Source organism: Gorilla gorilla, chromosome 23 (genome assembly GCF_029281585.2).
Source record: "Gorilla gorilla gorilla isolate KB3781 chromosome 23, NHGRI_mGorGor1-v2.1_pri, whole genome shotgun sequence".
Lineage (NCBI taxonomy): Eukaryota > Metazoa > Chordata > Mammalia > Primates > Hominidae > Gorilla > Gorilla gorilla.
Window position 1 is genome coordinate 48,248,338 of NC_086018.1, and position 25,212 is coordinate 48,273,549.

The 25,212-nt window shown below is 57.8% G+C and overlaps 2 protein-coding genes across 7 annotated transcripts in view; one reads left to right on the forward strand and one right to left on the reverse strand.

Moving 5' to 3' along the window:
• Nucleotides 1-528: 528 nt before the first annotated feature.
• SELENOO (selenoprotein O) lies at nt 529-17,178 on the forward strand. Of its 2 annotated transcripts, XM_004063679.4 has the most exons (9): nt 529-1,124; nt 5,951-6,154; nt 8,171-8,351; nt 9,820-9,950; nt 10,270-10,550; nt 15,277-15,427; nt 16,254-16,439; nt 16,535-16,691; nt 16,767-17,178. In XM_004063679.4, the coding sequence occupies exons 1-9, from the start codon at nt 565-567 to the stop codon at nt 16,929-16,931; spliced, it is 2,016 nt and encodes a 671-aa protein (XP_004063727.4). In that variant the 5' UTR covers nt 529-564; the 3' UTR covers nt 16,932-17,178. The 2 variants fall into 2 exon arrangements, with proteins under 2 accessions (XP_004063727.4, XP_063560668.1); XM_063704598.1 differs by lacking the exon at nt 5,951-6,154.
• A 77-nt stretch (nt 17,179-17,255) lies between these two features.
• The window catches only part of TUBGCP6 (tubulin gamma complex component 6), a 28,241-nt gene continuing 20,284 nt past the window's right edge, over nt 17,256-25,212 (reverse strand). For 2 of the 5 annotated variants that reach the window (XM_019018437.4, XM_055374383.2), the window contains 16 exons: nt 24,973-25,122; nt 23,694-23,775; nt 23,515-23,603; nt 23,324-23,439; nt 22,034-22,172; nt 21,606-21,680; nt 19,828-21,451; nt 19,529-19,587; nt 19,216-19,363; nt 18,860-19,028; nt 18,630-18,771; nt 18,265-18,459; nt 18,050-18,182; nt 17,751-17,964; nt 17,480-17,679; nt 17,256-17,389 (listed from right to left, as the gene is read on the reverse strand). In XM_019018437.4, coding sequence (XP_018873982.3) covers nt 17,298-17,389; nt 17,480-17,679; nt 17,751-17,964; nt 18,050-18,182; nt 18,265-18,459; nt 18,630-18,771; nt 18,860-19,028; nt 19,216-19,363; nt 19,529-19,587; nt 19,828-21,451; nt 21,606-21,680; nt 22,034-22,172; nt 23,324-23,439; nt 23,515-23,603; nt 23,694-23,775; nt 24,973-25,122 — 3,627 coding nt within the window. In that variant the 3' untranslated portion in view covers nt 17,256-17,297. Of the gene's footprint in view, nt 17,390-17,479; nt 17,680-17,750; nt 17,965-18,049; nt 18,183-18,264; nt 18,460-18,629; nt 18,772-18,859; nt 19,029-19,215; nt 19,364-19,528; nt 21,452-21,605; nt 21,681-22,033; nt 22,173-23,323; nt 23,440-23,514; nt 23,604-23,693; nt 23,776-24,972; nt 25,123-25,212 lie in introns of those variants that run through there. The other 3 variants (XM_031007364.3, XM_055374382.2, XR_010133116.1) reach the window with 2 other exon arrangements.

The following is a 25,212-nucleotide window of genomic DNA, read 5'->3' on the forward strand; positions in this document are numbered from 1 at the left end:
CTCGCGGGGCCTCTGCGAGCCCGGGCGTTGTTCCATGGGCGGGGCACAGGTCCAAGGCCCCTTCCCTCCTAGACGGCAGGCGAGGGGCCCGAGAGGCCGGAGGCCAGGGGACAAGGTCCCCGAGAGGCGGCGCGAGGCTCCGGCGGCCCAGAACCGCGGCGGGGTCCGGGTGGGGTCCCGGCCGCTCGTGGGGCGCGGCGCTAAGCCCCGGCCCGACCCGAACGGACGCGGGCCTCGGTCCCCGCTGCCGGCGCCCGTGCAGCCGAGGAAATCCGGGGCTGCCCGAGCGGGGTCGTCGCTGGCGGTCTCGGAGGCGTTCCCATCTGTCACCCCGTTCGCAGCAGCGCGCGCCCCGTGACGCCAACAGCCACCCCGGCCGGACGCCTCCGACTCTGCGGCCGGGAGATGCGGATAGACGGACGAGGTAGCCAATTAGAGCCCGGCCAGACACCGCGACCCCTCCCCCACCGCCCCACTCTCGCCCACTGGCGATTGGGTTGCGGGACGCGCGGGGCGGAGCTTCCGGGCGGGGCAGGCTGGTTTCCGGCGGGAGCGGCGCCGCGGATGGCCGCATACAGGGCAGCGCTCGGGGCTTCGCTCGCGGCTGCCCGACTCTTGCCCCTCGGCTGCTGTTCCCCGTCGCCCGCGCCCCGCTCTACGTTGTCGGGCGCCGCCATGGAGCCCGCGCCTCGCTGGCTGGCGGGGCTACGCTTCGACAACCGCGCCCTGCGCGCGCTGCCCGTGGAGGCGCCGCCGCCCGGTCCCGAGGGCGCCCCGTCCGCGCCGCGGCCCGTGCCCGGGGCCTGCTTCACCCGCGTGCAGCCCACCCCGCTGCGGCAGCCGCGCCTCGTGGCGCTGTCAGAGCCCGCGCTGGCGCTGCTGGGCCTGGGCGCGCCGCCCGCGCGCGAGGCCGAGGCCGAGGCCGAGGCCGCGCTGTTCTTCAGCGGCAACGCGCTCCTGCCGGGCGCCGAGCCGGCCGCGCACTGCTACTGCGGCCACCAGTTCGGCCAGTTCGCCGGGCAGCTGGGCGACGGCGCCGCCATGTACCTGGGCGAGGTGTGCACGGCGACCGGCGAGCGCTGGGAGCTGCAGCTCAAGGGCGCCGGGCCCACGCCCTTCTCCAGGTGGGCCGGGGCGGGCGAGGGGCGCGGGTGGGTCCTCCCCGCCGGGGCGCCCCTTCCCTCCGCCCGGCGTGGTGTTGGGGGCGTCTGGCGGCTACTGCCAAGTGGGGCCTCCCCTGCACCCGCGGGAGCGCGGTGCTGGCAGCCGCCCGCGCCCTGTGCTTATCAACCCGCCGAGGACCTTGGAGTCAGCTCCACCAGGGACGCCGCTCATGTTTACCGACGTTCGCTGGGGCTCCAAACCCAGGGGCGGGAGCCGGGATGAGAGGTTAGGCTAACCCTAACCCTAACCCCGCAGGTCCCCAGCCTTCCTCCGATCGCTCGTGGGGCGGGCCGCTTCGTCCAGCAGCCTCGCTCTGCGACTGACTTCACGGAGGCCTGGCCCTGACTTCCCTGCGGGCAGCCCTTTTTAACCCCGAAGTGAGGTGGGCATCGTTTAGATTTCTGTGGGGGGGGCACACAGGTGTTCTAAGGCAGGATCTGAGTCCAGATGCCGCCAGGCCCACCGGGGAGCCGTGCACGCGCCACCTGCCTCCTGTGTATAGACAGTACTTGGGTCTGTTCTGCTCTTTTCTACTAAACAATGTACTTACTGCATATTCTTTACTGCTTTTGTGAATGACTAGGAAAACAATACCCACAAGTGTACATTTTATGTTCAGAGAAATGCTAAACCCGCATCTCATCCGGCCCCTCCCTGTGCTCTCATCACCTCCCCCTCCAGCACCTGAAATGCCCCTCGGTCCCTCAGCATCCCTTCCCCGGGGCTCCATCTCCCAAGCAAGCTCCTCAGACTGAGGGTCTTCCTCACTCCCCTGTCTCCAAATCCGTTCTGTTCTGTGTCTGAGGGCAACCTGGCTCTCCCTCCCCACCCCCAGCGACCTGCTTAGAGTTGACAGCACCGGCCGCCCACGGGAGCGTTTCTGACCCTTGGAACGTGGTGGAAATGCTGCTCAGCCTGGGGCCTGCTTGTCCTGTGAGCGTTTTTTTTTTTTTTTTTAATTTTTGTTTTTGGCGATCATCTTAAAGTTTATGTTTTCATTTTTGGTGATATTTTAAAGTTAAAAAGACAATTTTTTTAATGAGAGTAATCTGTCGCTGGAAGACACTTTTTATGTTTGAAGACATGAGTATTAACTCACTGCTTTCAGACCTGAGATCTGCTAGAATATATTTTCTCCTAAAAATTAAGGAGTCCTTTGACCTTTACTCAGGCCCTGCCTGTCATCCCCACACGTGTCCTGGGGTCCCTGGCCTCACCAGTTCTCCGAGATTGAGGCTAACGTCTGAAGTGGCTGTGAGAAGGAAGAGACTTGAACAGTGAAAACTGAAAAACATAAAGAAAGTAAAGAAAACATAAATAAATGGAAACATCCCTTGTTCGTGGGTTGGATAACTTAATATTAGAAAGACAACGGTACTCTTTGAAGAGATTCAGTATAGTCCTTATCAAAATACCAATGACAGTTTTTGCAAAAATAGAAAAACCCATTCTAAAATTCACATGGGGTCAGGTGCAGTGGCTCACTCCTGTAATCCCAGCACTTTGGGAGGCCAAGGCAGGAGGATTGCTTAAGGCCAGGAGTTGGAGACCAGCCTGGGAAACAGCAAGACCCTGTCTCTTCAAAAAAATATTTTTTTTATTAGCTGGGCGTGGTGGCGTGTGCTTCTAATTGCAGCTACTCAGGAGACTGAGGTGGAAGAATCACTTGAGCCCAGGATTCAAGGCTGCAGTGAGTTGTGATTATCCCATTGCACTCCAGCCTGGATGACAGAGTGAGACCCTGTCTCAAAAAGTAATACAATTCATATGGAATCTCAAAGGACCCTGAATGGACAAAACAATCTTGAAGAAAGTTGGAGGACTCATGCTTCCTGATTTCAAAACTTACTGCAAAGCCACAGTCAGCAAAACAGTATGGCATTGGCATAAGGATAGACATAGACCAGTGGGATGGAATAAAGAGCCTAGAAATAAACCTTCACATATATGATCAGCAAATTTTCAACAAGTGTGCTGAGACCATTCGATGGAGAAAGACTTTTCAACAAATGCTGCTGGGAAAACTGGATCCTCATGCAAAAGAATGAAGCTGGGTCCTTACCTACACCATGAACGAAGTTAACTGAAGAGTGGACCAAAGACCTAAACATAAGAACTAAAACTCCTAGAGAAAATAGGGAAAATGCCTCATGACATTGGATTTGGCAGTGTTCTTGGCTGTAACACAAAAGGCACAGGCAACTAAAGAAATAGGCAAACAGGACTTCATGAACACTTTAAAAATTAGGCATAAAAATACAGTATTAACAGTAAAAATGCAGCCCACAGAATGGGAGGAAACATTTGCAATTCATATATCTGATAAGTAATTAATATCCAGAATATACAGAGAACTCTCAAAACTCAACAACAGGAAGAAAAAAATTCAAAAGTGGACAAGTATTTGAATAGGCATTTCTTCAAAGATGTGGCCAATAAGCACGTGAAAAGTTTATAGAGTTTATAACACACGAGAAGATGCTCAACATCATCAATCATTAGGGAAATGCAAACCAAAACTACAGTGGGACAGCACCTCATACCCATTAGGATGGCAGTTATTTAAAAAAAGGTTGACCTGGCCGTGGTGGTGGGTGCCTGTAATCCCAGCTACTCAGGAGGCTGAGGCAGAATTGCTTGAACCCGGGAGGCGGAGCTTGCAGTGAGCCAAGATCACACCACTGCACTTCAGCCTGGGCAACAGGGCAAGACTCTGTCTCAGAAAAATAAAAGGTTGGTCGGGCACAGTGGCTCACGCCTGTAATCCCAGCACTTTGGGAGGCTGAGGTGGGCGGATCATTTGAGGTCAGGAGTTTGAGACCAGCCTGGCCAACAAGGTGAAACCCCAGCTCTACAAAAAATACAAAAATTAGCTGGGCATGGTGGAGCGTGCCTGTGATCCCAGCTACCTGGGAGGCTGAGGCAGGAGAATCACTTGAACCCGGGAGGCGGAGGTTGCAGTGAGCCGAGATCACGCCACTGTCCCTGGGTGACAGAGTGAGACCCTGTCTCAAAAAAAAAAAAAAAAAAATCGTAAGTTAAAAAGTGTTGCGGCTGTGGAGAAATCGGAACCCTTCTGCACTGTTGGTGGGAATGTAAAATGATATAGTTGCTGTGGAAAACAGTGTGGAAGTTCCTCAAATAATTAAATCACCACATGATTCAGCAGTTCTGCTTCTGGGTATATCCCCAAGAGCACGATCTCAAGGAGATTTGTATACCGATATTCATAGCCAAAAGGCAGAACAAGTGTCTATCAGCAGGTGAATGGATTAAATGTGATGTGTACATACAGTGGAATATTATTCATCCTTAAGAAAGAAGATGCTGATATGCTACAACACGGATGAACCTGGAGGACGTGGTGCAGCGAAATAAGCTGGTCACAGAGAGACAAATCCTGGGTGATCCCACTTACATGAGGTACCTAGAGAGCCACATTCATAGAGACAAAGTAGAATGGTGGGTGCCAGGGGCTGAGGGAGTAGAGGAATCGGGAGCCAGTGTTCGATGGGAACAAAGATTCAGTTTCTGGGTCCCAGGGGCTGGAGGGAGTAGAGGAATCGGGAGCCAGTGTTCGATGGGGACAAAGTTTCAGTTTCTGGGTCCCAGGGGCTGGAGGGAGTAGAGGAATCGGGAGCCAGTGTTCAATGGGGACAAAGTTTCAATTTCACAAGACAGATTTCTGGACATGGATGGGGGTGATGGTTGTGCAACATTATGAACGTATTAAATAGCACTGATCTGTACACTTATAAATGGCTAAGATGGGCCGGGCGCAGTGGCTCATGCCTGTAATCCTAGCACTTTTGGGAGGCCAAGGTGAGAGGATCGCTTGAGCCCAGGAGTTCAAGACTAGCGTGGGCAACATAATGAAACCCCGTCTTTACAAAAAGTAAGAAGAATTAGCAGAGCTTGGCGGCATTGCCTGTAGTCCCATCTACTTGGCAGGCTGAGGCGAGAGGGTGGTGCTGCAGTGAGCCAGGTTTGTGCCACTGCACTCCAGGCCAAGTGACAGAGTGAGACCCTGTCTTTAAAAAACAAAAAAAGTGGCTTAAGATGGTAAATTTATTTTATGTGTATTTTACCACAGTGAAAATAATTGAAGAAAAAGGGGGCAGTCATCTGGCCCTCAGATCTCACATCCCCTTCCCCATGCCTGTCCGATTCCCTGGCCTCGGCAGTTCTGCAGGACATGAGGCCGAGGCCGGGGACCCGAAGACCTGTGGGGAAGGGAATGCGAGACCTGGGGGTCAGAAGTGGCTGAGTGGCCTGAGGCCGGCGCTGTCAGAGCCTCGGGCGGGTTTTGCGGGGTGGGCAGCTGGCTTCTCTGCCCTGCCTCCTCCCACTGTCGGTGTGGGGGCTCTGGCAGGCACAGAGGAGCTCATTCCTCGGCTGGCCCGTACCTGGGCACCCATCCTGGTGCAAAGGCTGTTGTGTCCCATGGGGCAGGGCTGCCCCAGGCCCTTTGTCCCCACTGTGCAGTCACACAGTCCTGGCTTCTGCTGCGGAACCCTCGTCCTGGGCAGGAAGACGGGCTGCTGCGTGTGTTCAGGCCCATTTTTACCAGAGGCTGTGCCGACAACCTGCTGGGGTGTGAGGTTGCTGGAACTGGGCGGTGTTGGAGGCTCACAAGGCACCTGATGTCACCTGGGACGGGCGGTTTTCAGGGACGTGCAAGCTGCTCACGTGACACGCGTTTCCTCCTTTCCGTGTGCTGCCCGGAATCCTGGTGTTGGGTGACCTCCTGGCCGGCCCACGTAGTGAACTCTGTGTTTGGTTTCAGACAGGCCGACGGCCGCAAGGTCCTACGGTCAAGCATCCGGGAGTTTCTGTGCAGCGAAGCCATGTTCCACCTGGGAGTCCCCACCACACGGGCCGGCGCCTGCGTCACGTCCCAGTCCATGGTGGTGCGCGACGTGTTCTATGATGGTAATCCCAAATATGAACAATGCACAGTTGTGTTGCGTGTAGCTTCCACTTTCATAAGGTAATGCCGGGGGCCTTTCGGCCTGTCTACACGCACTTGCTTATAGAGTCCTAGGAGATTTGGGCCTGTGCTGCTAGGATTCTGGTAGAAACAAACCCAGATGACCGCCTTGGCCTCTTCTGAAAGTCCAGCCTGTCCCTGGCAGCCTCAGAAGCTGCCTGTCCGCGAAGTAGCTGCGTCACGCCCACTGGGAGGGATCTGAGTGCAAAGGCATTTGGTGCTCAGTTAGGACACTTGTGCTGAGCCCTCCCACGTGGCCGGCCAGGCCCTCGTTGCAGCCAGAGATGGCCCTGCGGGAGCTGGTATGTCCCAAAGCACCAGCAGGGGGCTCCAGGGCCACGGGCACCAGAGAAGGGTCCCTGCCTGGTGCTTCTGGGGAGGAGGGGGTCCCTGAGCCTGAGGCTGGGGACAGTGTCCAGAGCTGTTTGCTGGAGTTTATGACAAGGAACTACTTAGACTTGACTGAGGAAATGGCCACTGAAGAAGCAGGAGCCGCAAGCTGTGCGCGGTGTCCTGCTCAGGCTTTCTGATCTGATGGTCCAGTTGCTCGTTGGTGTGGAGTCCTGGGCTGGTTCCTGTCTGACGTGAGCCATCAGTTATCAGTTCTCTTTTCTTTTTTTTTGAGACAGAGTATCGCTCTGTCACCCAGGCTGGAGTGCAGTGGCGTGATCTTGGCTCACTGCAACCTCCGCCTCCCGGGTTCAAGTGATTCTCCTACCTCAGCCCCCACAAATAGCTGGGGTTACAGACGTGCGCCACCACGTCCAGCTAATTTTTATATTTTTAGTACAGACAGGGTTTCTCCATGTTGGCCAGGCTGGTCTCGAACTCCTGACCTCTGGTGATTCACCCATCTTGGCCTCCCAAAGTGCTGGAATTATAGGCCTGAGCCATCGCGCCCGGCCCCCAGCCATCAGTTTTTGATGTCACCTTGCCACCTGGCGTCTAGCACTTCCTCCTGAACACCTGAATGTAGTTGTCTGTTGGTCTTGCAGCCCCGTCCTGCCCGGGACACCAGCCGCCCACTCCTGAGGCTGCCTGTGGGCCTCTGGCTTTTCCTGTCCTGCAGGGGGATGGGAAAGATCTGGGGCCACAACTTCCTCTGAGGCCCCGCCCAGCGGCAATGATGGCATCGCTGTGAAGTCCACCCTGTGTGGCACACAGCATCCCTGCCCTGGGCCCGCTGGTTGCCAGTAGTAACCCCAGTTGTGACAATGAAAAATGTGTCCAGACCTTGCCTGATGTCCCCTGGGGGACAGTCACCCTGGGGGACGGCTGCTGCTGAGCGCTCACAGATGTGTGTCCACAGCAGCTGACTCTCCTTTGCATCTCCTCCCCGAGGACGCAGTGGCAGGCAGGCCACGCCCCTCCATGTGTAAGACCTGCCGAAAACACTCCTCGTGGGGTTGGGGTGGGAGTGCAGGGTCCTTGGTGGTTTCTAGACCCATGGGCCTCCCCCGCACGTGCCCCAGACTGTGCAGACAGGGCCTGGTCAGTGGCTGGATGTTGACCAAACGTGGAATATGTCTGTGTGTCAGGTAAAGCTGTGGTGCATTCTGGTTGGTTGTTTGCTTTTGTTTTAATCAAGGTTCTCTTTCTGCTGTAGGGCTGCATGATTTAGCAGCCACAGCAGGCCAGGCGCGGTGGCTCACGCCTGTAATCCCAGCACTTTGGGAGGCCGAGGCGGGTGGATCACGAGGTCAGGAGTTTGAGACCAGCCTGACCAACATGGTGAAACCCTGTCTCTACTAAAAATACAAAAATTAGCCGGGCATGGTGGCGTGTGCCTGTAATCCCAGCTACTCGGGAGGCTGAGGCAGTAAAATCACTTGAACCCAGAAGTTGGAGGTTGTGGTGAGGCGAGATCGCACCACTGCACTCCAGCCTGGGCAACAAGAGTGAGACTCCATCTCAAAAAAAAAAAAAATAGCCACAACAACGTCTTTTCCTTTTTCTTATTTTCACAAGGGGCTGGGGTCAGGTTTGGCCTGTTGACGCCTCGGGTCTTCCCTCCAGGTTTGGATCCTTTGAGATTTTTAAGTCTGCGGATGAGCACACAGGGCGTGCAGGCCCCAGTGTGGGGAGGAACGACATTCGAGTGCAGCTGCTCGACTATGTCATCAGCTCCTTTTACCCCGAGATCCAGGCTGCTCATGCCAGCGACAGCGTGCAGAGAAATGCCGCCTTCTTCCGGGAGGTCAGTGGGCCGCACGCCACCCCTCCCTGCGGGTGGGTGGGTGCTGGGTGTCCCCACCTGTGTTGAAGACACCCTCATTTTGGCCGGGGGACAAAGGCTTTTACCCAGCCTCCCCGCCCTTCTCTGAGCTCCCGCTCCTGTCCGCAAACCCCATCATGTGTGCTTGGGCCCTGGGACAAACCTGAAACTCCCCTGGGCTCCGTGGTGTTGGGGGCCCTGGGCGTGCTCTCCTACTGGTATCCCTGCAGGGCCAGCTTGGGGCGGGGGTGCGGGGTGGGAGCTGGCTTGGGTGGAAGCACCATGGGCTGGGCACCTCCCACGTGGGTCCATACGTCTTGATGCTCAGGGCAGCCAGCCGGGTTCTGACTGGGGAGATGCTGAGTGCCCACCTGGGGTCTGGGTCCCCGCCCCACGGACACCACAGATGTCCCACATGGCTTGATGGCATCGTCCTTGTCACAGGGCATTCAGCAGACCGTGGGGGAACCCGGCACCTCACCTGGCTGGGCTGGGGGCCTGCAGCATCAGTGGGGTCAGGCCAAGTAGGGGTTCCGGGGGACCGGGCACAGCATCTTCTTTGAGAAGTCTCAGGCTACCCCTGGAGCAGCTGCAGCCAGGGCTGCGTGGGGACCCGCTTTGCCACGTGGCTGGGGGCTGTTGGGCTGCCGTCAGCAGAAGCTGGCGCCAGGCAGGTGCTCCTAGGGCTGTGTCCTGCCCCAGCTCCATCCCTGCAGTCCACCCCAGCCATGTTCCATGTGGGTGGGCGATGGGGCTGCAGAAGGCCGGGAGGAGCCGCTGGGGCAGCCTGCTGCTCCGGCATAGACGTGCGTGGGTGGTCAAGGCAGGTCACTCTGCCCCTCTGAGCCTCAGTCTTCTGCCAGTGACGCAGGGAGGACGGCACTGACTGCCTCCCAGGAGCGTCGGTGGCCTTGAAGGAGAGAGGTGGTGTCAGGCCTGTGTTCAGCAGGGCCGGTGGGGCCCTCAGTGCACCCTGCACCTTGGGGGCTCCTGGCCCCCCGTTGATTGGCCCCTATTCTCAAGGTTACCGGTGCTGGGCTGGGTGGGGACTGCTGTCTGGTTGGGGGGGGCCAGGCCAGCAGGGTGGTGGTGGCACCAGGATGGACAGTGGCCTGGCCCTGGGGCAGGTGTGGCCCCTCAGTGAACTGACCCTTCTCTGCTTCTTTGGGGTCTCTACTGGGCCTGAGTGTGGGGTTCCCTGATTTTTCTAGTTTGGGTAAAAGCCAAATTTTGTGAGCATATTAAAGAGTGGATGCTGTGAGTGCAACGCACTCTTCATCGCCACCTTGTGGTTGAGGCGGTGACAGGACATCAGGAAGATCGCCCAGAAACAGCAGAGTGAGAGCCACTCAGCGAAGCACAGCCGGTTTCAGGGAGGGGAAGGATGGACACGACTGGGGAGGTCTGGGCAGGACCCCGAGGAGGGAGCAAGCACACTGTCCCGCCCCAGGTGACGCGGCGCACGGCGCGGATGGTGGCCGAGTGGCAGTGTGTGGGCTTCTGCCACGGCGTGCTCAACACCGACAACATGAGCATCCTGGGGCTCACCATCGACTACGGGCCCTTTGGCTTCCTGGACAGGTAAGTGGCCCTGGGGCCCAGCAAAGTGCAGGCCCCAGGGCTGGGGGGTGCGGGCTGCATGAAACCTGCTGCCCCCAGGCACTGGCCCATGATGCTTGAGGGGGAGCCGAGGGGGCTGGGGGCTGACGTAGGAAGTAGAGAGTCCAGGGCAATCCCAGAGGCCTTGGCCAGGGGCTGGTGAGACAGGACCTCTGTGGGACAGGGCCAGAGAGCCACGGCCACTTGGGACCTTCCCCTGGGTCTCCCCTCCAGGGTGGCTGCACCATCTCCCGGGAACTTCCTCTCAGGCAGGGCGTGGCTCTCTTGCCCTGTGTGGCAGGTACGACCCCGACCACGTGTGCAATGCCTCCGACAACACCGGCCGCTACGCGTACAGCAAGCAGCCCGAGGTGTGCAGGTGGAACCTGCGGAAGCTGGCCGAGGCCCTGCAGCCGGAACTGCCCCTGGAGCTGGGGGAGGCCATCCTGGCCGAGGAGTTTGACGCCGAGTTCCAAAGGCACTACCTGCAGAAGATGCGCAGGAAGCTGGGCCTCGTGCAGGTGGAGCTGGAGGAAGACGGGGCGCTGGTGTCCAAGCTCCTGGAGACCATGCACCTGACCGGTGAGTGACCCAGCCGTGCCCACAGCAAGGCGCCTCCCACGCTGTTGTGCTTAGAGATGGTTTACCTTCCGGCTTCCAGGTTCCAAGTGCACAGTCACTCCCTGGGCCCGCCCCAGCCCTGGCACCCCCATTCTACTCTCTGTCTTTATGAATTTGGTGAATCTAGGACCTGCTGCGAGTGGAGTCATACGGTGCTTGTTCTGTGGTGACTGCTTGTTTCACTTAGCATAAGGTCCTCAATGTTCACCCAGGTCCATATCAGGATTTTATTCCATTTGAAGGCTGAGAAGCATCCCGTTGTGTGGACAGGCCGCGGTTTGCTTATCCACGACATACTGGCGTACATGTTCCTCTTCTGGCTGTTGCGTAGGGTGCACTGTGTGTTGTGTGCCGTGCTGCCGTGAAAGCGAATGCAGAGATCTCTGACTCCCTGCTTTCAGTTCCGTGGGGTGTACAGGTGGTAGGATTGCTGGGTCGTGTGGGTGACTCACTGGGTTGCACTAGCTAGGATGTGTATGTTGAATAGAAGGAGCTGAGATGGGCATTCTTTTCTTGTTCCTGACCTTCGGGGAAAAGTGTTCAGTGTTTCACCCATTGAGTGTGGTGTTAGCTGTGGGCTTTTACCATGCTGAAGTTTTCTTTCAGAATGCTTTTACCATGAAAAGCTATTGCATTTTATCAAATGCTTTTTCCTGCAATGAAGATGGTCATGTGGTTTTATTATTTCATTCATATCTCCTTGCATTCTGGGGATAAATTTTACTTGGTGCTTTTAATATGCTATATGATTATTATTTTTAATATTTTTTGAGACGGAGTTTCACTCTTGTTGCCCAGGCTGGAGTGCAGTGGCACGATCTTGGCTCACTGCAACCTCCACCTCCTGGGTTCAAGTGATTCTCCTGCCTCAGTCTCTCAAGTAGCTGGGACTACAGGCACCCACCACCACACCCGGCTAATTTTGTATTTTTAGTAGAGACGGGGTTTTGCCGTGTTGGTCAGGCTGGTCTTGAACTCCTGACCTCAGGTGATCTGCCCACCTCAGCCTCCCAAAGTACTGGGATTATAGGCGTGAGCCACCGCACCCAGCCATATGCTGTATAATTATTTTAATATGCTGAATGTTGCGAGTATTTTGAGGATTTTTGCATCTGTATGCGTAAGGGATACTGGCTTAGAGTTCTGCTTTTTCTTTAGTGTCTGTTTGGCTTTGATGTCAAGGTGGTGCTGGCCTCAGAGTGAGTTAGGAGGTATGCCCACATCTTCCATTTTTTTTCTTCAAAGTTTGAGAAGGATTGCCATTTGTTCATAAGAGTATTTGGTAGAATTCACCAGTGAAGCCATCTGGTCCTGGGCTTTTCTTTGTTGGAAAAATTTTGATTACTGATCAGTCTCCTTGCTTGCCTTACATCAATTTAGATTTTCTTTTCTTCTTGAGTCAGTTTTGGTAATTTATGTTTCCAGGAATTTTCTGTGTCAGGTAGTTTGTCCATGTCTTGTAGGTAATTTTGGCATATAATTGTTCGTAGCAGTTTTTTACAATTTCATTGTGGTAGGAGCACAACATGGATCTATCCTCTTAAATTGTGGAGGGCACCGCACATCACAGCTGACGCAGGAGCAGTGCTGTACAGCCGAGCCCTGGAGCTTGTTCATATCTGCCACCCAAACCCTGTGTGAGCCGGTTACCAGCTCCCCATTCCCCTCCCTGCAGCCCCTGGTAGCAACCACTCCGCTCCGAGTCTGTGAACCTGATTGCTCTAAACCCTTCGTGTAAGTGGAGTTTACACAGTGTGTGCCTGTTTCTTCAGTCTGTTGTCTCCCTCTAATCTTCGTGTAAGTGGAGTTACGCAGCGTGTGCCTGTTTCTTCAGTCTGTTGTCTCCCTCTAATCTTCGTGTAAGTGGAGTTTACGCAGTGTGTGCCTCTGTTTCTTCAGTCTGTTGTCTCCCTCTAATCTTGGCTCTTCTTTCTCCAGTTCCTTAGGCGTGAGGTGAGGTAACTGATTGGAGATCTTCTTCAGTGTAGCCATTTACACTGTGCATGTCTTTCTGGTCACTGCTTTTGCTGTGTCCATCAATTTTGGTATGTTGTGGGTTTTTTTGGTTTTTAGACGGAGTCTTGCTCTGTCGCCCAAGCTGGAGTGCAGTGGCATGATCTTGGCTCACTGCAACCTCCGCCTCCCAGGCTCAAGTGGTTCTCCTCCTTCAGACTCCCAAGTAGCTGGGACTACTGGCATGCTCCACCACACCTAGCTAATTTTTGTACTGTTAGGAGAGATGGGGCTTCACCATGTTGGCCAGGCTGGTCTCCAACACCTGATTGCAAGTGATCTGCCTCAGCCTCCCAAAGTGCTGGGATTCCAGGGATGAGCCGCCGCGCCCAGCCAGTGTGTTGTGTTTTTAAGTGATTTCTAGCTTCATTCCATTGTGACTAGAGATGTCAGCCTTTTGAGGTTTATTACAGCTTGTTTTGTGGCTTATCTTGGAGAACTTTCTGTGTGCCCTGGAGAAGACGGTGTGCTCTCTTCTGCTGGGTGGAGGGTTCCGTGTATGTGCCTGTTTGGTCTTGTTGGTTTAGGCTGTTGTTCAGGTCTTCCATTTCTCATTGATCTTCTGTCTGGATGGTTTTTTTGTTTGTTTTTTGAGACGGAGTCTTGCTCTGTCACCCAGGCTGGAGTGCAGTGGCACGATCTCAGCTCACTGCAAACTCTACCTCCCAGGTTCACAGCATTTTCCTGCCTCAGCCTCTCGAGTAGCTGGGACTACAGGTGCCTGCCACCACGCCCGGGTAATTTTTTGTATTTTTAGTAGAGACGGGGTTTCACCGTGTTAGCCAGGATGGTCTTGATCGCCTGACCTCGTGATCCGCCTGCCTCGGCCTCCCAAAGTGCTGGGATTACAGGCATGAGCCACCGCTCCCAACCCTAGATGGTCTATCCATTATTAAGTGGTGTGTTTAAGTCTCCAACTCTTACTATAGATAGAACTGTTTGTTGTCTGTCCCTTCCATTCTGCCAACGTTTACATTTTTGGGCTTTCTTATTGGGTGCATGTTTATAATTTTTACATTTTTATTGATGAATTGACTCTTTTATCCATATATAATGCTGTCTCTTGTAACGACTTTTTGTCGAGGGTGGATGTGTCTCACTTTGTTGCCCAGGCTGGAGTGCAGTGGCACAGTTGCGGCTCACTGCAGCCTCCACTTCTTGTGCTCTAGTTATCCTCCTGCCTCAGCCTACCAAGTAGCTGGGATTACAGGGGTGAGCACCTTTCCTGGCCCTTCTGACAATTTTTTATTTAAAATCTTCTCTGGCCGGGCATGGTGGCTCATGCCTGTAATCCCAACACTTTGGGAGGCCGAGGCAGGCAGATCACCTGAGGTCAAGAGTTCGAGACCAGTTTGGCCAACATGGTGAAACTCCATCTCTACTAAAAATACAAAGATTAGCCAGGCATGGTGGTGGGTGCCTGTAATCTCAGCTACTCAGGAGACTGAGGCAGGAGAGGCGGAGGTTGTAGTGAGCTGAGATCACGCCACTGCACTCCAGCCTAGGCAACAAGAGCAAGACTCCATCTCAAAAAACAAAAATTAGCCAGGCATGGTGGCGGATGCCTGTAATCCCAGCTACTCCGGAGGCTGAGGCAGGAGAATTGCTGGAACCCGGGAGGCGGAGGTTGCAGTGAGCCGAGATTGCGCCACTGCACTCCAGCCCCGGCAACAGAGCAAGACTCCGTCTCAAAAAATAGAAAACTTATCTGCTGTGAGTTTAAGAGTTGCCTCAGCTCTCTTTAGGTTACTCTTTGTCTGGGTTTCTTCATCCTTTCACTTCCAGCCTGTTCGTGTCTTTGAATGTCTTGCAGATCGTGTGGTGACAACATGGAAATCGTCTTTTCACCCACTTTGCCAATCTGCCTTTTGTTGGAGCGATCAGTCCATTCGCTTTCAAAGCAGTTACTGAGGGGGAACTTCTGCCATGTTTCTGGTTGCTCACGTTCTCCCTTGCTACCTTTGTGTGTAGTCGACTTTTTTGCAGTACGTTGCTTTGACTCCCTTCTCATTTTGTTTTTAGACATTGTCTTAGGGTCACTGTGGTTTCAGACAGTGTTTTCCAGAGTCAGGGGGAGGATCGCAGTGTCTGTCACAAGTTGGGCCTTTTGCAGGCGGGTTACAGCAGCTTTTCAACACTCGCTAGCTCCCAAAGCAGGCAGTTGTGAGTGTGAGGATGAGGGCCGGGCAGCAGCCTCTGCCTTCTCAGTATTAGGCCACTTCACAGGTGACTTGGAGGGTGAGTAAATGGCAGCTGCCTGGGCGGTGGATGGGTGGAGGCTGAGGAGTGGGGTGTGTAGGGCTCAGGGGTCCCAGGACCAATGCTGAGCGGGGCTTGTGTGGCACCGGTGCTGGGGGCAGCATTTGGGTCCGTGTGGGTCTGTGTGGCATCCGTGCCAGGTGTGGGTCCGTGTGGCACCTGTGCTGGGGGAGGGTGTGGGTCCGTGTGGCACCTCTGCTGGGGGGAGGGTGTGGGTCTGTATGGCACTGTGCCAGGTGGAGGATGTGGGTCAGGGAGCGTGTGGATCCGTGCTGGGGGTGGGGGGTGGAGCATGTGGGTGGGTCCATGCAGCACCTGTGCCAGGGGGCTGGGGGGGGGGGGGGGGGTCTGTGTGGCACCAGGACAGGGACCCTGGGCCTTCTGCTTCCAGCTCCCTGAGCAGCCTGTGTTCCAGGTGCCGACTTCACAAACACCTTCTACTTGCTGAGCTCCTTCCCAGTGGAGGCAGAGTCGCCAGGCCTGGCGGAATTCCTGGCCAGGCTGATGGAGCAGTGTGCCTCCCTGGAGGAGCTGAGACTGGCCTTCCGGCCCCAGATGGATCCCCGGTGGGTACTCAGTTCCTACTTCTTTGGATTTGTTTCCAGAAAAGGAAGCATAATCAGAAAGAGAGGCTGGGGGAGAAGCTAGAGGAGACAGAGCTGGCTGGGGCCCAGGTGGCTGCTCCACTCCCAGGGACAGATGCAGTCAGGGCTTCAGGGCATCTCTGCGATGCTGGGGCCGGTTGGTCAGAGTAGAGGGTGGCGAGGCTGACACAGGTGTGGGGGCAGACAGTGGTCTCTGCTGTGGGTGGGCTTCAGAGAAAGCCTCTGGGTTTCTAGGGAGAATGGGCTCCCAGAGGTCAAGCTTTCCCACACCATCTTCCAAAGGGAAGGGCTGCCCTGTCTGAAGAGTCCCGCCCACGTGCAGGATGAGACGTGGAAAATATTGTTGCTTTTAACTTAAAAAACAAGACCAGTGGGGTTGGCTGGGAGCACCGGCCAGCAGGCCCTGCTGAGCATGAAACCCCCTCCACTGGAGAAGGCGTGGCCCCTGCCCACCTGCACCCTTCTAGAAATGAGGGAAGTGCTAACAGCAGTGCCCATCCCACAAGCATTAAACTCGGGAGGTGGAGACTCTCCAGCAGAAAGCTGGGCAGCAGAGTGGTCCTGCCCCTCGGCCCACAAAGGGCCTTGGCAGAGCATGGGCATGCCTGGTGTGTGCCCACTGGGGTCCATCCCTGCCAGTGGGGTTCCAGGGACCTCGGGGACTGGGCTGCTTGGGCCCTTGGACTCTAGGTGAGCCGTGAGAGCGGCCTGGGGCAGGCGGAGCAGCTGCCTGCAGGGCAGGGACATGGTCAGGGGCCACCTCCCGGACACCCTGGCCTCTCCACAGGCAGCTATCCATGATGCTGATGCTGGCGCAGTCAAACCCGCAGCTGTTCGCGCTTATGGGCACCCGGGCAGGCATCGCCAGGGAGCTGGAGCGTGTGGAGCAGCAGTCTCAGCTGGAGCAGCTGAGTGCGGCAGAGCTGCAGAGCAGGAACCACGGCCACTGGGCTGACTGGCTACAGGCGTACAGGTGAGCCCTGCGTCCATGGTCACTGGGGGACGGCGGGGCGCGTGCTGGAAAAAGTCCAGCCCGGCTGTGACTCCAGAGCCCGGATGTCATTCCAGAGCCCGGCTGGACAAGGACCTGGAAGGCGCTGGGGATGCTGCTGCCTGGCAGGCTGAGCACGTGCGCGTGATGCACGCCAACAACCCCAAGTACGTGCTGAGGAACTACATCGCGCAGAATGCCATCGAGGCTGCCGAGCGCGGGGACTTCTCAGAGGCAAGCACACGCCTGTCCCAGTGGTCCCTGGGAGGGGGCCGGCCCCAGACCCCTCTCACCCTCCTGATCCTCCAGGTGCGGCGGGTGCTGAAACTACTGGAGACCCCTTACCACTGCGAGGCGGGGGCCGCCACAGACGCCGAGGCCACGGAAGCCAACGGGGCGGACAGCAGGCAGCGCTCCTACAGCAGTAAGCCCCCACTCTGGGCAGCAGAACTGTGTGTGACATGATCTTCGTAACAGCCTCGGCGCGCTCCACACCCCTGGAGTCTCCCGAGGCCCCCATGTGCTGCTGAGTGGCCAAGACGATGCTGGGCTGCCCTATACACTGGGGGATTCTGCCCTGGCCCCTGCACACCCGTCTTTCCATGATGGCAGAGACATCCAGTCAGGACCTGACCCGTCTCTGTCTGAGGCCAGCTCAGCAGTGCAGCCTGGTCCCTGGAGGATGGACCCAGGCTCCTAAATAAACCAGCAACTCCCTCGAGTCTGTCTCTGTGGTCATTGTTCCCCCACCCTGCCCTGTCCTCAGCCCCCGCCCAGGAGAGAGAGCTGCAGACAGGGTCCGAGAACACCTTTATTGTGCACGTCCCCCGCAGAGCAGCCTCAGGCGTCCTGGTAGTAGTTGTTGAAGTTGATGCGCAGCAGAAAGTCCTCCAGGTGGGGCTGGTAGCCGCGGTTCACCAGCTTGGTCACCACTGGGGACCAGCGAGCAGCTCAGGCTTTTGCCCACGGTGTGAGCCCCGCCCTGGCCCCCCCGCAGCCCTCCCAGCCAGGGTGGGCCTCACCTTTGAAGAGAAAGTGGGAGTAGTACTTGAAGGTGTTGTAGGACTGCTGCATGAGTGCAAAGTTGGGGTGTTCTGCACCCCGCGGGCCCCCAGCGGGCCCCCAGGCCTGGGAGATGAGCTGGCTGCGGAACTTGAGCACGAGGCTGAAGATGCTGTGGATGACGTTCATGACGGGCGCCGCCTTCTCCGTGAGCAGGCCCCTGGGGGGAAGCAGTGCTGCTGGGTGGGCTGAGCCGTGACCACAGGGACGCAGCTGCTGCCCAGGCCTCACCTGAAGACGGCCTTGTGCAGGTACTCTGCGTGCGCACGCTGGATCTCCTCCAGGTCGCCCACGGTGGCCAGCCTGGCCCTGAACTCGCACCAGGTGACGTGCAGGATCTGGTTGGCGATGTAGCCCTGGATGACCTTCACGAAATGCTGCATCTCGTGCTTGAACAGCTGCAGCTGACGGAACTGCACAGAGCCGGCCATGTGGCTCAGCAGGGCTGGTGGAGGGCAGAAGGCAGAGGGCAGAGGTGAGCGCAGCCTCAAGCCAGGGGTGCGGGGCGCCGAGCTCCGGCGGGGCCTCACCTGTGCGCTTGAGGTGGAAGCAGATGTCCTTGAGCGCCCACATCATGAGCTTCAGCTGCAGCAGGAAGGAGAAAACGCCGCTGTACTTGCTCAGGCAGCCCTCGGTGATGACAATGTTGAGAGGCCAGTCCACCTGCCGGGAGGCGTGGCTCAGCAGGCATCCCACAGGCAGGCAGGCCCCTGTCCCATCCCCCGCGGCCAGGGCTGTTGCTGACCTTGTACCTGAGCTCCAGGCAGCTCAGCACATCCGGGGCGTTGGGGGCAAACACCTCGGGCAGGTACTTGAGAGCGAGGGAGAGGTTGGAGGCGTGCGGGGTGTCCCCATGCAGGCTGCACTGCAGGGCCTTGCTCAGCACAGAGTTCAGCACCAGCGGGTTGAGCAGCTCTCCGGGCGTTTGCCCAGCTCCAAGCTAGGCAGAAAAGGGACCACCGTCCCCAGGAGTCCCAAGCACATGCCTGGCACTCGCTGGCACCCCATGGGGCTGTGCCAGAGCAGCAGGGGGCTGTGGGCGTGCAGCCAGTCTCCCTTTTCCCACGGCCTCCCCTCTACCACTCGCCCCACCCCATGTCCGGAGGTCACCTTCTCAAAGAGCAGGTCGCTAAGGGACTGGGCGAACTCGCCGTCCTCCATCAGCAGGAAGTGCCGCAGTGCCTCATAGTGCGCCTCCAGGTGCAGCTCCACGAAGAAGTAGTCGACAGCGGCCTTGTTCACCAAGGAGATGCTGGCAGGAGGAAGCTGGAGTCAGGGTGGGCCAGGGCGGGCCAGGACGGGCTGGGTGGGCAGACTGGCGCAGGGGCAGGGGCACTCACTGGGCGGCCAGCGGTGCCGTGATGGAGCGCTTCATGAGCACGGGCAGCGTCAGCAACTCGCTCAGCTGCACAGCAGTCTCATCAGCGGCAGACTGGACCTGGGGGTCCACGGGGAAGGTGAAGGCCCGGGGAAGCACGGGGCGCAAAAGATGAGCAATGGGCGGCTCGGCTGCGAGAGATGAAGCACGCACGTGCTGGGAACCGGCCAGCCCAGGGCTCCGCCACCATCCACAGGAGATGGAGCACGTGCTGGGAACCGGCTAGCCCAGGGCTCCGCCCCAACCCACAGGAGATGGAGCACGTGCTGGGAACCAGCCAGCCCAGGGCTCCCTGCCAGCAGCAGCTGCTGCACTCACACATGGACTCGTAACTGTCCGGGTACCGCTCCAAGTGGTACTGCCCTGCCAGGCCTGCCAGGTAGGCCTGCTCCCCACCCTGAGCCTCCGCCGCCGATGCCTCCGCCTCCTCACCATGGCCTGGGCTGCTCTGGGCAGCTGTGTCTTCCTAACAAAACACCAGCCTCAGAACCACCTCCCCACTGCACGCTGTCCCCACAACCAGCTTGTGCCAAAAAAAGGAAAATCACATGTGGGACCCACCCGCGTGACAACCTAGAGGGACAGAGCCCTCCCTGCCTGCTGTGGGACCCCCAGGCTGCATCCACCTAACCTGTGAGTTGAGAGGCCAATTTGGAGAGAGGTCCTCAGTGTCCCCGCTCCTCCCAGGGCCTGTGTGGACACAAGTGGACACGAGGGCATCAGGGCCGAGTGCCTGTGGAGGGTACAGAGCAGAGCCGAGCCGGCCCTGGCTCAAGCAGCCCCTCCCATGTCCCCCACAGCAGCCCAGGTCCTGGCTGACAAGGAGGCCTGAGGGGAACTTCACATGCCACCAACCCCACTGCCCGCCTACCTCCCAGGCTCTGTGCGTCCCACAGCCCCACTCCTGACCACCAGCCACCCTACTCTGACCTAGTTCTTCAGAGACACTGTCTCCCGGCGTGTTGGGCCACCATGGCTGGGTGGGAGCCACGTCCGACACGTTCTCCCCCACGCTGATGCTCCCCTCCCCGCAGCCTGAGCTGGGGGAGGACAGAGATGGCCCCACTTCTACAGGCAGCCGTGGCCCACAGTCCAGCACAGTGCTCTGTGCTCCCAGGCTGAGCGCTGACTGGGACGTGTGGCCAGGGGGGCTCTGTTGGGGCCTGGGTGTGTTGGGCTCAGCTTCTGGTGAGAGAGCCCCCAGCGCCATGTGGGGCAGAGGGATGGGTACATGGGTGTTCCACCGTGGCCGGGTGGAAACCACATCCGACACAGGCTCCCCCAAGCTGATGCTGGCGTCAGACACGTGTCCATGGGTGTTGCACCGTGACCGGATGGGAGTCACGTCCGATACGTTCTCCCCAAACCTGATGCTGGTGTCAGACACATGTCTGTGGGTGTTCCACCGTGGCCGGGTGGGAGCCATGTCTGACACAGACTCCCCCAAGCTGATGCTGGCATCAGACACGTGTCCATGGGTGTTCCACCGTGGCCGGGCGGGAGCCACGTCTGACACAGACTCCCCCAAGCTGATGCTGGCATCGGACACGTGTCCATGGGTGTTCCACCGTGGCCGGGTGGGAGCCACGTCCGACACGTTCTCCCCAACCCTGATGCTGGCGTTGGACACGTGCCCGTGGGTATTCCACCGTGGCCTGGTGGGAGCCACATCTGACACATTCTCCCCGACCCTGATGCTGGCGTTGGACACATGTCCATGGATGTTCCACCGTGGCCGAGTGGGAGCCATATCTGACACAGACTCCCCTAAGCTGATGCTGGCATTGGACACGTGTCCGTGGGTGTTCCACCGTGGCCGGGTGGGAGCCACATCTGACACATTCTCCCCAACCCTGATGCTGGCGTCAGACACGTGCCCATGGGTGTTCCACCGTGGCCAGGTGGGAGCTATTTCAGAAGCGTAGTCCCCTGTGGGAAGACCACCCCCTGACACCTGCCCAAAGAGCCGCTCTGTGGGCTGGCTGCTCCCCTCCTCCAGAGCAGCACGCCTGGGTGGGTGTGAGGGGAGCAGAGTCTCCCGCGAGGCGGAGCCACAGGCATCCATCTTCCCACAACTGTCCTCCCACAGCTGTAGCCCTGAGCTGCCCAAGCTGCACTCTGCAGCCTGCAGGGGCCCTGGTGCAGGTGAGGTGGCCACAGCTGGCCTCAGGACAGTACTAAAGTCGTACTCCTGTGGCCTGGAGGGCTGAGTGCTGGCTGCTGCGGGTGCCTCCCCAGGAGCTGAGGGGGGCAGGTCCAAGTTAATGGTCTGCAGCGCCACCTCCAGGAGAGGGACCATGCCAGTCTGCACGGATGGCTCAGCCCCTGGGCCCACAGGTAGGAAGTCTCCAATGCTGAGGCTGTCAGAGAAGGGTCTGGCCTCCTCCGCCTGCTGCAGCCCCGTGCCACCAGCCCCCACTGCTAGAGGCTTAAGGGGCTGTGCGGTCAGCAGGCCTGGCCTGTTCCGGCCATCCCAGGCAGGCGAGTGTTGCTCTGCAGACCCAGAATCACAGCCTTGGCCTCCCTCTGGGTGCTCAGGGCCCGGAGACGTGACCTGAAACACAGGTGACATCAGACCCAGTCTGGTCTCAGGCCCCCCCCAGCCCTCGAACTGTCCCCCAAGTTCAGCTCTGCAGCCATGACCAACACCAGGTGCCGAGGGCTATGGGAAAACCATAGGGCACCCTGGGTTCCACTCTGCTGCTTACCTGGGGGTGCACGCTCAAGAGGACGTCTGGCGGCTCCTGGGGCTGGTGAGCCTCAGACACTGCTTTCAGCATCTCCTGAAATTCAAGCCAGAGGGGTGACTGGCCGAGCCGGAGTCAAGCACGGCCCTACCCCACACAAAGCCACAGCCCCTACCGCCCATGGCAGCCATGTGCACTGAACCAGACAAGGCTTGTGCTGGGCTCCACTGGGACGCTGGGCCTGCAAAAAGTACTCCAAAACCACGAGCTCCTCACCACCTGTATCTGTGCAATTTGGTGGCACACGGGGAGAGAGAGAGTGCTCTGCCGCAAACGCGAGAGCCACCAGCCCTCTCCTAGAAGAGCATGTAGGTCTGTGTGCAGTCTCAGGGGGTTTCCAGACCCCCAAAGCCCAGGGGAAGAGCTGCCATCTGAAGCCGCAGACATACCTGAATGTGTTTCTCATCTTCTAAGAGAAAACGAAGCCGTGCACTCTCCAGTCGGTGCCTCTGGATTCTCCACAGTGCCTTCTGCTCCCGACGAGCTGCCTCTGCAGAGAGCTTGCTGTAGTGGTCGACCAGTGCCTGCCTGAAGCCACACACCAGAGACGACACGGCCACAAGAGTCACCCCACCCCATCTACCTGGCACCCCTCAGGCCAGGATGGTTCTCCATAACAGAGGCCCCAGTGGGCCCCCGCCCCCGTCTCCCCCTACCAGGGGCTGATAGCTCTGGGCCCTCATAGCACCTACAGGGCAGCACCAGGCAGGCCCTTCTACCTGCCAGGCTGGGAGACCCTGGTGAGTCAGCGTCCAGCCAGGGCTCAGCAACATCTGCTGGACAAATACCAGAATGAGATCCTGTGTGGCCTGAAGCAAGGGGTGAGCAGGAGGCCGAGGGCCCCAGGCCTCTAAGAAGTTAGGCCTCTTCCCCTTCTACAGGTACAAACCTGAGAACTGAAAACTAATGCAAAAAAGCACATGAAGCAAAACCAACACAAACGCTTTATTTGCTGAATTCAAAGCCTGCTTCACCGATCGTGCCCCATGATTTTGAGCTTCTCACCAGCAGGCAACTGGGCTCAAACCTGGACTGGCCAGCTCTAATTTGGCTGCCACAGGCCAGAGACTTTGGGAGGCCGAGGCAGGTGGATCACCTGAGGTCAGGAGTTTGAGACCAGCCTGGCCAACATGGTTAAACCCCGTCTGTACTAAAAATACAAAAAACTAGCTGGATGTGGTGGCGGATGCCTGTAACCCCAGCTACTCAGGAGGCTGAGGCAGGAGAATTGCTTGAACCTGGGAGGCGGAGGTTACAGTGAGCCGAGATTGTGCCACTGCACTCCAGCCTGGGTGACAGAGCAAGACTCTGTTTCCAAAAAAGAAAAACAAAAAAAAAACAACGCCCTGTCTCTGTCAGACCAACAACAGACTTAAAAATAAATAAGGAAGGATGTTCAGAAAGAAGATAAATAAAGAGACAGGACCCCAAACAGTACGCAGGCCTCGCCTGGACCCTAATCCATACAAACCACCACAAGACAACATGCAGAACAGCTAAGGATGCCTGGATAAGGCAGAACGCCCACAGCCACTCTGGGTTCAGCATATTGGTCTTTCTACCTTAATGTATGTTTGAAGGTTTTCAAAACAAAAAGTAAAATCATCAGTAAGATTAAGCCAGAGCTATGGGGCCCCTGCCGCACTGCACCCCTGGGCCTGGAGCCCGGGCTGCCCTACCTCGCCTTCCTCTCCAGCTCCTCCTCCAGGGACTTCAGCCTTCTCTCCCTGTCTCGGAGTTCACGGGCGTAGCTGAAGTCATCATCCAGCTCCTCCTGCCTGGCCGCCTGGCGTCGCTATAAAATACATAGAGCCTGGCCTGTGAAATCAGAACTGACAGGCGTGACCCTGCAGGGACAGGTCCTACCCACCTCCTGGTCCTTCACAAATTGTTCTTTCAGCCTCTGAAACTGCTCACGCTTCCGGGCATCCAAGGCCATCCGTTCTGACATCTGCCGGTCTACATTGGGACAGTAAGGGGCGCACTGTCACAAGGAGGCCCCAGCAAGGCCCCCCGGAACTGCAGAAGGGAGGACTTGGGGCCACTCACCACTCAGTGCACTCAGGACCCTGGATGCTGCTTCCCGGGCATGAGCGATTAATTCTTGTTTTGCAATTTCCATACGTAATTCCTGAGAAAGACAACTGGTAATCAAAGCATCCTGGCCGGGCGCAGTGGCTCACACCTGTAATCCTGGCACTTTGGGAGGCCGAGGTGGGTAGATCACATGAGCTTAGGAGTTCGAGACCAGCCTGGACAATATAGCAAAAACCCATCCCTACTAAAAATACAAAAATTAGCCAGGTGTAGTGGCAGGTGCCTGTAGTATCAACTATTTGGCGGGGGTCAGGGGAGCTTAGGCAGGAGGATCCCTTGAGCCTGGGAGGTGGAGGCTGCAGTGAGCCATGTTCGAGCCGCTGCACTCCAGCCTCCTGGCTGACACAGTGAGACCCTGTCTCAAAGAAAAAAAAAAAGCAACCTAATCCTCTGACCCCTCACCTAGGATGCCCAGGACACCTGTGGACTCAGGGCCGGCAGAGGAGACACATGGTCCAAGGGTTCGAGGAGGGACCAGGTGATGGCAGGACACCGCCCCCCCCGCCCCCCCTCCCCCACCCCCAGGCTCTCAGCAGTGGCAAGGCTGGCTCCAGGCCATGGACGGGAGCTGACCGGCTCTCACAGAGACATCTGGGGCTGAGGACCCCAAGGCTGTGTGTGCCCACCCTGGAAGGAAACCAAGAGGCCTCAAGAGGGGGCTTCCCCGCTCAGCCTCTTAGGCCTGCCCCTGCCCAAGTATCCCTGCTGCCCACCAGGCCAGAAAGGGTGTTCCTGGGAATGGCACTGATTGTACCACCGAGCCCCTCCCAGAGGACACAGGAGAGGCGTGGCCCGTCCCTGACACACTGTCCCTTCCCAGCAGGAAGGGGGCTTGCAAAGGGCGAAGGCCATCAGGAGTGCAGCCAGGACTGTCTGTCCACAGCTGGCGGGCCCAGGGAGGCCCCAGCGGAGTTTCCCACGCCAGCAAAGCCTGGGCTTCAGGCTGAGCCACCCAGACCCAGGAGGAGAAGACAGAGCCCCTGCCTGGCATCTGGCTCCGGACATTCATCTCAGCTCCCCCTTGGCACCCACCCTTCATCTCAGCTCCCCCTTGGCACCCACCCTTCATCTCAACTCCCCCTTGGCACCCACCCAGGCCACTGCCAGGACAGAAAATGCCAGAAGGGAGGCCCCCATCTTGCACAGCCCTCATGTCCGCCCCACCAACCTGAGACCCCAGGAAGCAGAGGCAGGGGCGAAGAAAGCCCCCGAGACCCATGGTGCCACGCACCTTCTCCTCCTTGCTGACAGAGCTGTGGCGGGCCACCCTCTCCATGCGCCCAACGTAGACGGCACAGTCCTTCTCAATCTCCTTCAACTCCTCAAGGGAGAAAATCACCGAGATCCGGGGGACAGGGACGTCGGACCAACAGAGGTAATGCTGCCAAAGGGGACGCAAGCACAGCCACCAGCACTCAGCCCCAGCCTCATACTCAGCCCCAGGGAAGACCGGCCCCTCTCTTCCCCACAC